The sequence below is a fragment of the Nicotiana tabacum genome, chromosome 1, assembly GCF_000715075.1.
Source record: "Nicotiana tabacum cultivar K326 chromosome 1, ASM71507v2, whole genome shotgun sequence".
Classification (NCBI taxonomy): Eukaryota; Viridiplantae; Streptophyta; class Magnoliopsida; order Solanales; family Solanaceae; genus Nicotiana; species Nicotiana tabacum.
This window is the reverse complement of record NC_134080.1, coordinates 160,890,532-160,900,215: the sequence shown is the minus strand read 5'-3', so window position 1 is coordinate 160,900,215 and position 9,684 is coordinate 160,890,532. Positions and strand designations below refer to the sequence as shown.

At 36.6% G+C, this 9,684-nt stretch overlaps 1 protein-coding gene across 1 annotated transcript; it reads left to right on the top strand.

Moving 5' to 3' along the window:
- Positions 1 to 1,063: 1,063 nt before the first annotated feature.
- LOC142164245 (uncharacterized) lies at positions 1,064 to 4,025 on the top strand. The gene is made up of 6 exons (XM_075221801.1): positions 1,064 to 1,231; positions 1,313 to 2,090; positions 2,164 to 2,270; positions 2,427 to 2,618; positions 2,817 to 3,081; positions 3,385 to 4,025. Exons 1-6 carry the CDS (start codon positions 1,064 to 1,066, stop codon positions 4,023 to 4,025), a joined length of 2,151 nt encoding a protein of 716 aa, XP_075077902.1.
- The last annotated feature ends 5,659 nt before the right edge of the window (positions 4,026 to 9,684 follow it).

Sequence of the window (9,684 nt, the reverse complement as noted above, 5' to 3'; positions counted from 1 at the left end):
GATCACAACCATCTCAGTAACAAGAATATGAATCTAGAGTGGGAAACGAGATTTTGAACCAAAAATTGGTATACCCACGGTTGTTCTTCAAACCTAGAACCCTCTCCCCGTTCGTTCCCTTCCTGAATTTCAGTTTTACCACCGAAGGATTGGAATCATTAGTAACACCTGCCTTGCCTTTTTCTTAATATCATTTTTCTGATGTTTCCCGATAGTTTCTGTTTCTGCTATGTTTTTTTTGTTTTGTGGGTGTGTATTTCTCAATCATTGAGGGAATGAAGGGAAGTATAGACATTGTTTGTGTCTTGGAGAAAAGTAAATTGCCGGTTCTGAATTTTTCCTGTTGGAATATTGGACCGGAATCATGTGTCAAAGAACCCTAAACCCAATTTGGATATGAAAAAGACGATACAGTCGAAGAAGAAGAAGAAGAAAGAGAAAGACAGCTATTGCACACAATAGGTTACAACATAACAAGAGCTAAAGACCCAAATGTATTGGGTATAACAAGTGTCTGGGCCAACTGGGCCAGTACACAGAACAAACAAAATGCAGGCCCAATAAAACACAAGTCTGGTCCTATTGTTACAGATCCGGTCCAATTGCTTTTAGCATAATTGGATACAGCTGAAAGACACTGAATTCTTCCAGCATAATCATATCCAAATGCACTTTACATCTTTTAAAGGACACTTTACAACTATGTAATATCTGTACACATTATGTGCACTTATGATAAGGACAACAAATAAAGTATTAGACATGTGTAACTAGTATAGCTGTAGCTTATATTTTTATCTATTGAATACTTGTATAAATAGATACATTGTACAGAATATTAGACAGTGAATGAGAGAAGGAATTTCTTCTAAATTCTTACATGGTATCAGAGCAGTAGCTATCTGAAACCCAACCTACATATTTTCAGCCTTCTCTTCCTCTTTAAAATGGCACCAAATTCCACAGATGATTCTTCAAACATTTCTGCAGCTCGCACAATTACTCAACCAGCTGCTATGGATTCCAATCACCTTGTTACCTTCATCCATCAGATTCACCTAGAATGGTTCTTGTCAACTCAGTATTTGATGGGAAGAGATATGGAGGATGGCGTAGAGCCATAATCATTGCACTCTCTGCCAAGAATAAACTTAGTTTTATTGATGGAACATATTATGAACCTGATGCTTCTTCCACTGACTTCAAGCAGTGGAATCATTGCAATGATATGGTTATATCGTGGATCTTGAATTCTCTATCTAAGGACATAGCTGAAAGTGTCCTTTATTCAAAAACTATAAATGCAATTTAGAAAGAACTTGAGGACAGATTCGGACAATGCAATGGTGCTCAACTTTATCAATTACAAAAGGAGTTGAGTGACCTAGTGCAAGGTACCTCTGATATAGCAGGATACTATACAAAGGTAAAAAGGATTTGGGATGAGTTGGATACCTTGAATAGTTGTGTGCACTGCATCTGTGAATGTAATTGTGGAGGAAAGTCAAGAGCTTCAAAGTCTTTTCAAGATGGTAGGCTAATCCAATTTCTCATGGGACTTAATGATGCATACACAGCTGTAAGGAGTAATATCCTAATTCTTACTCCTCTTCCAAGTATCAATCAAGCCTATTCTCTTCTCATTCAAGATGAGAAGCAAAGAGAAATTCATATTGCACAAAACCCAGTTGAGACTGCTTTTATGGCACAAAATCAACCAACCTATTTTCAGAAATATGTTAATGGAGAAGGAAAGCTGAAAGCAAATCTTGAAGGAAAGAAAAATAACCTGGTATGCAACTATTGCAAGAAGACCGGACATTCCATTGATAAATGCTATAGAATCATTGGTTTTCCCTCCACCTTCAAGTTTACCAAATCCAAAAGGTATCAAGGAGGACCTCACATCAATGCAACACTTATGCATGAAGAAAACACAAGTCAATCAGTCAACACAATGGAAGAAAATACAGCAGGGAAAGTCATCACTCAAGAGCAATTCAGTCAGCTTTACCAACTTCTTCAACAGGTGAAGGTTGGACAACAGGGTGAGCAGTTTTCTAATACAAATGCTAGTGTCAGCTGTGCTGGTAAAATAATCAATACCCTAATCTATATTGTCTTTCTTGTCTTCCTTACATGAATTCTACCTCCTGGATATAGATTCAGGAGCTTCAAAACATATGACTTTCGATTATTCCATTTTATTAAATGTGAAACCTCTAAGAAAATCTTTATACGTGAATCTCCCAAATTCATATAGAGTTAAGGTCAGTCAAGTTGGTAGTGGGCATGTTCTACCAGATTTAATCCTAAACAATGTGTTATATGTTCCAAATTTCAGGTTTAATCTAATTTCAGTTCACAAACTTACTAAACAACTCACATGTACCTTGTTGTTCTCATCTTTTGGCACATTCTTGCAGGGCCCTTCATTGAAGAGGCCAGTGGTAGTTGGTGAAGTCAAGGAAGATCTATATCTTCTTAATCCAGCTTCTCTAAGTTCTGGCATAGTTTATGGAAATCAATCAATTTTTCAGTCTTATTCAGCTTGTAACAATATAAAGAAAGACATTGTCTCTCATTCAGTTTCTTGTTCTGCTAGGGCCAACTCTAATGTAAGTCTGTGGCACAAAAGGTTGGGGCATATGCCTCTGTCCAGTATGCAAAATATAACCAGTTTTCAATTTCCTTCTCTAAACAAGTTTAATCATCCTTGTGATATATGTTGTCAAGCTAGGTAGGCAAAATTGCCTTTTCAGTCAAGCAATATCAACACAAATTCAATTTTTCAACTAATTCATGTCGATACTTAGGGACCTTACAAGATCCCAACTCATGATGGTTATAAATATTTCTTGACCATAGTAGATGACTATAGTAGGGGAACTTGGACTTATCTTTTACGAACAAAAAGCAATGCTTTCCCAGTTTTGAAATCCTTTCTAGCAATGGTAGAAAGACAATTTGCAACTAAAGTTAAAATCATTCGTTCAGATAATGCTTTGGAATTAGGTTCAGGATCTGTTCTTTCAAGTTTTTTCTCTTCTAATGGAATCCTTCATCAAACCTCTTGTGTTGGTACACCACAACAAAATGGAGTGGTCGAACGAAAACATAAACATATTCTAGAAACATGTAGGGCTCTATTATTCCAATCTAATCTCCCCACTATGTATTGGGGTGATTGTTTGTTAACTGCTACTTTTTTAATAAATTGTTTTCCCTCTAAAGTTCTTGATTTTAAAACACCTTTTGAAATTCTTTTTGGGAAAGTTCCAGTTTATACTTTCCTAAGATGTTTCGGTTGTCTATGTTATGCCTCTACTCTATCTCATCATAGGTCAAAACTTGAATCTAGATCAGTAAAGTGTGTTTTTTTAGGATATCCTTTTGGGAAGAAAGGATACAAACTGTTGGATCTTCAATCTAAAACCATTTTTATCTCTAGAAATGTAGTTTTTTATGAGGATATATTTCCTTTTTCCTCTCTTTCACTTGAACCTCCCATTTTTCCTAAAGAATTTTCCACTATACACGACCAAACTCATCCTTTCCCTCAGTATGATAACCAACCTTCTTCAGAACCAGATCTTAATCCATCTCCCTCTCTATCCATAACATCACCAAGAAAAGCTCCTACTTCATCCGCTATATCTAGGTTCAATTCATCTCTGTCTTCTATTCTTGTTCAACCTGAACTAAGGAGATCTACTAGGGAACACAATCCACCATCTTATCTGATAGATTATGTATGTAATGCCGTATATTTGACTGATCTAACCAATTCTTGCTTTGCAACACCAGTCTCACCTACTACTATGACTTTCACTGACCTCTCTCCATCCAATCAATCTCTTCTAAATTCTATCTCTCATATCATTGAACCTATAAGTTTCTCTCAAGCAGTTTTACATCCCAGTTGGCAGGATGCAATGGCAACAGAACTTCAAGCCTTGGAGACCAACCAAACTTGGGAAGTGGTTGAACTACCAAGAGGCAATAAACCTTTACCTTGTAAATAGATCTATAAGGTTAAATATAGATCTGATGGAAGTATTGAAAGGTTCAAAGCTCGACTAGTTATACGAGGAGACATACAAAGGGAAGGAATAGACTACAATGAGACTTTTAGTCCAGTGGTGAAAATGACTACTGTTAGATGCATCTTAGCCATTGCAGTGAAAATGAATTGGAAATTATTTCAATTAGATGTCAATAACGCTTTTCTTCATGGTGATCTACAGAAAGAAGTATACATGAGATTTTCACCAGGTATGGTTTCACCTTCCACTAATCATGTGTGCAGATTAAAAAAGTCCTTATATGGACTCAAACAGTCTTTACGACAGTGGTACGCAAGACTCACTAGTTCCCTCAATTTCAAAGGCTATTCCCATTCTCTTAATGACTATTCTTTATTTTTCAAAAAGACAACTTCTGGAATTTCTATTGTGGCTGTTTATGTCGATGATATACTTCTCACGGGTGACGACCCTACAGAACTTTCTAATCTAAAGGAATTCCTCAATTCCGAATTCAAAATCAAAGATCTTGGAGAAGCCAATTATTTTCTTGGAATGGAATAATACGAGAAAAATAGGGACTAATTATCAGTCAAAGAAAGTTCACCTTAGAGCTTCTTTCTGAATTTGGTGTTCTCGGTTCACGGCCAGCTTCCTCTCCGCTGGATCCTAGTTGCAAACTTCGAGCCGATATTGGTGAACCTCTTCACGATCCAACCATCTATAGGCAACTCTTGGGCAAACTCAATTTTTTAACCCACACTCGCCCTGACCTCTCATTTGCAGTTCAACATCTGAGCCAATATATGCAAAGCCCACGTCGACCTCATTTTGATGTTGGGCTACATTGTCTAAGATATTTGCTATCTTCACCCGGAGTTGGGCTCTTTATGAAATCAGACCCCTCTTTTTCATTAATGGCTTTTTGCGACTCGGATTGGGGGTCTTGTCCGGAATCTCGTCATTCAGTCAATGGCTTCTATATCAATCTCGGCAGCTCTCCTATTTCATGGAAATCAAAGAAACAATCTTCAATTTCACTATCTTCTGCCGAGGCTGAGTACCGTTCTATGAAGAAGGTCGTTGCTGAACTAACATGGCTTGTACGCCTTCTCACAAATCTCTCGTTTTCCCCAAGCTTACCAGTTTCTCTATATTCAGATAGCCAGGCCGCTATTCACATAGCAAAAAACTCTGTCTTCCACGAATGAGCAAAACACGTGGAAAGAGATTGTCATTTCATCCGTCAACAGTACCTCGCCGGACTGATCTCCTTATCTTTTGTTCCGTCGAAATCCCAGTTAGCCGATGTCTTCACCAAACCTCTTTCTGGACCACTACACAGTGCTATCGTTTCCAAGTTGGGGTTGATTTCTCACCCCTCCAAATTGAGGGGGGGTGTTGGAATGTTGGACCGGAATTATGTGTCAAAGAACCCTAAACCTAATTTGGATATGAAAAAGACGATACAGTCGAAGAAGAAGAAGAAGAAAGAGAAAGACAGCTATTGCACACAATAGGTTACAACATAACAAGAGCTAAAGACCCAAATGTATTGGGTATAACAAGTGTCTGGGCCAACTGGGCCAGTACACAGAACAAACAAAATGCAGGCCCAATAAAACACAAGTCTGGTCCTATTGTTACAGATGCGGTCCAATTGCTTTAAGCATAATTGGATACAGCTGAAAGACACTGAATTCTTCCAGCATAATCATATCCAAATGCACTTTACATCTTTTAAAGGACACTTTACAACTATGTAATATCTGTACACATTATGTGCACTTATGATAAGGACAACAAATAAAGTATTAGACACGTGTAACCAGTATAGCTGTAGCTTATATTTTTATCTATTGAATACTTGTATAAATAGATACATTGTACAGAATATTAGACAGTGAATGAGAGAAGGAATTTCTTCTAAATTCTTACATTGCCTCCTCTGTTTTTCGTTTCTTTCCGAGCCCCTATTTCTCTTGTCCGTTCTTCTTTTTAGCAAGAGTGAGACCGAGAGATTCAATGGGGGAAGCACTGATCTAGGATGGTAGGAATTAGGAAATTAAAAGTTGATGGTTGTCGTGCTCTCCCTTAGAGTTAGGAATTAGGTTCATATTTTATAGGAGGTAGGAATTAAGTTAGGTCAAATGGGGAATGGGTATGGGTTTGGATCTAGAAAATTGGGTTGGACCATGTCTTTTTTTTGGGTTTAAATTTAGGCTAAAAAGACCAAATAATACAATGTATTTATAAAGTGTAAAAATCTTTCTTAATTAAAATAAACTAATATAAAACTAAATACTAAAAGTGAAACTAATTTTTTTTTATTTTCAAATGTTATATGCTATAAATATAAATATATTAACTGACTTTAAACTAAAGATAATAAATATTTTTTTTGTAATTTTTATTTTTATGATAAAATAAAGTAAAAGAGTCAAAACTATTTAAAATAGCGATATTAAACCTAAACTAAATATTTAAATGCTAAAATGTGTAAAATTGTTCGATTTATTTGATTATCATCTTTTAAGCTTGATTATTGTTGAAGGAACCTATGTCTTTGGGTTTGAAACTGTTCGTTTGAATACCTGACTCGACTTGAGGTTCCTTGTTTCTGAATCTCTTTTCTTTATATGATTCCTCTAATTCTGGGATTTTACTATCTTTAAAACTCGACTATGCTTGAAACCCTAACTTTTCAAAGGGTTTCTCATCTGTTACTGTGAGACCCTTTGCATGCTTCCGATACTCTATTTTTTTTCTTCACTGTTGATTCAATGTGACTCGACCTACTGGATTATCATGCTTCGAATGTTTGCTATCTACTGAACTTTGTGCTACTATTGCATACTGTTTCTTTTGCCAATAGGTTTGGCTTCACATGTCTAGTGTTTATGCACTCTATTTATATGCTGAGGTTCCTTCTTTGATTGATCTTCAATCTTGGGGCTGATTTCAAACTTTTCTTTTGTGAAACTCTAATTTCACTCGCCTATTAAAGTTAATTGATTTTTTCCTTATTTTGCTTTACTGAATATTTTTTCCCGAAATATGTGTATTTCTGTACTTAGACTCGATTGCTTACTTAATGTTTTATTACTTCTTTTATGGCAATAATCAGTCAGCCTACAAACTGATTTTCTTTCCTTATTTTGAATCTGTTAGCCCGTTAAACAAGTGATTCCTCAATTAAAGGGAAATCACTTGGTTGATTGATTCTGACTGTTGATTATTTCCATATTTGTATTGAACTTTACTTATTACCTTATTTCTCACATGTTTTCAAAAGGCTATAAATATCATGCACCCCTCTTCTCACATGAAAGCCAAGGCTAGGCAGTGGGAACTTGCTCACTTTTCTTTCTGCATTTGCTTCTTTACTGGTATGTTCTAATTAACTTTCCAGCATCAACAACAACATGTTTTCTTTGCTATTTCCCTCACTCTTACCTATTTCTGTTTGTGTTTTAATCAAGTTGCATCGTTAAGCATGTTGTAATCTGCCCCTTCCTTTTCTGAATTCATGTTTCCCCTATGTATGAACTCTATCAGTCACTTATGAACCTCAAACCCCTCATATCCCCTATGTGTTTGTATTCCTTGGCTGGTCTGAGGGCATGCCAACATTAGACATTGTTGTGCATGACCCAAACGTGATCCTCCCTAATCACATACTTCATATCCTCTTTATGTGTGTATCCTCTGGCTGGTTTATGGGCATACCAGCATCACTTATTGTTGGGCATGTCCAGATTTTTTACCCCTCTTAGAGTCATAAGCCACCTGCAATGTATTCCCAGACCCCTGCCCCCTTTGTGTTATTACTGATGCTGTATAATTTTAGCTTTTACTACTACTGCTTTCCAAACTACCCCTTTCCCCTCTACATTCTCCACTCAGTTTTAAATCTCTACTCCTGCACTTCCACCATAGTCTTAGATTTAAGTTCTGCCCTCTTATGTGGGCCTTGCCTTGGAACCCATGAGCTCCCTCTGAACTTGGACACATAAGGGCTGGCCCTTCCACACTGCACTCATCTCTATCTGGTTATGCAACTTGGGTGTGAGCACTGCCCGGGGTCCCCTTGAGACCCTTAGGGAACTTGACACACTCAAGTCTGAGAAAGGCTTTGAGACAATGGCATTTGAGGTGTTTTATTCCATAACTCAGAGAGAAAGTCAAGAATCAGGCTTCCTCTGGTTGTAACTTTTCATTTATACTTCCTTGATGTAATTCATTATTCAGTTTGTAATAATTTATAATAAACATTGGGGTTGGCTAGTAAAAAGGGTTGGGTAATTATGCATGATTAAGGGTAGAAATCATGCCTATAATATCTGTTATTTTAAATTCTGGATGTTTAACCCTGCACTTAGGTATCATGCCTATAAGATCCGTTTGTTTAAATTATGCATATTTAATTCTACAGTTAGATACCATGTCTATAAGACCTGTTTTCACTAAAATTCTGCATATTCTACATATAGGGAACTAGCCTATAGGACTTGCTTAAATTCTGCATGTTATTGTCACATTTAGACACCATGTTCTTAGGATCCAAATGGTTAAAATCAAAAATCATGTCCATAAGGTTAAGAACCAGTACCCTTTTTTTAGAAATCATGTCTATAGGAATAAAAGGAGCAATACTAGATATCCTGCCTATAGGATCTGAAACTATTTAAAATCAATTCGACTCTAAACCAGTTTTTAACGACCTTACTCCTTTATTTAACGCAGTTTAGAGAGCATGCCTATAAGATTTCCAAATCGTTATTTTAAAACTATTATTACTTTGCCACATGTCGAATAAATGGTAGATACATGTTCATAGGATCTCACCCCAAAGGCTTAGGCAAGCTTTAGGTAATAATAATAAAAAAAAATCCGCCTCTACTAGGTAGTATTTGCTACAACTAGCAGGCAGGCCTGATTCGGACTTTTTATCTGAGTTATGTAATAAATTGGTTTGCCTCAACAATTGGAACTTCCCTTTTGTCTTAGTATTTTAAATTTCATACCCTAAATGTATGTTCAAGCCATGTTATTTATGTGTTTGTTTGAGGAGGTATACATGAGCCTTTTATTTGTTTACATGCTTCTCCTAACATGCAGTATTATGTATTTTGTATGTCGCCTTAGATTTTTACCTTTTGAAATCCAAGTCAGCCTAACATCCCTCCCCTTTAGGAATAGTATTCCTAAGTTCCTCCGGGACTGATAAGAATGGGACGGGTAATAGCATGCAATAGAGATCGAGACCAATCCGTGCTTTAATACCTTGACGGGGTGGGAAGGGTAGATATGGATATGATGACCGGTACACTAATACCATGTGTATCCCCTCTTTTGAGGAGTGTCATACCGGGTATCGCATTGATGTGATCCATATTAATATAAAGTTAGGACCCCCTTCCCTTTTTATTTGCAAATTTCTTTTCAAAACTCTTCTTTTAATTATTATTTCGAACTCTTATGTGTTTAAATTTAAATCCCCTACTATTTGAGCCTATACTTGTCTATTTGCTAAATTGCACAAAATCACAAAACTGTCTGGTCGGGAACCACACTAGTGGATCCTGAGGGGTGCTTAATACCTTCCCCTTGGGATAATTTCAAGCCCTTACCCTATCTCCGGTTATCAAATAAACTT

Bases quoted from the DNA above. Each gene is read 5' to 3' on its own strand.
- LOC142164245 (XM_075221801.1), top strand. From the start codon at position 1,064: ATGGTTCTTGTCAACTCAGTATTTGATGGGAAGAGATATGGAGGATGG. The intron at 2,091-2,163 runs GTAAAATAATCA...TCCTGGATATAG, and splicing joins TGCTAGTGTCAGCTGTGCTG to ATTCAGGAGCTTCAAAACAT. The intron at 2,619-2,816 runs GTAAGTCTGTGG...GTCGATACTTAG, and splicing joins CTGCTAGGGCCAACTCTAAT to GGACCTTACAAGATCCCAAC.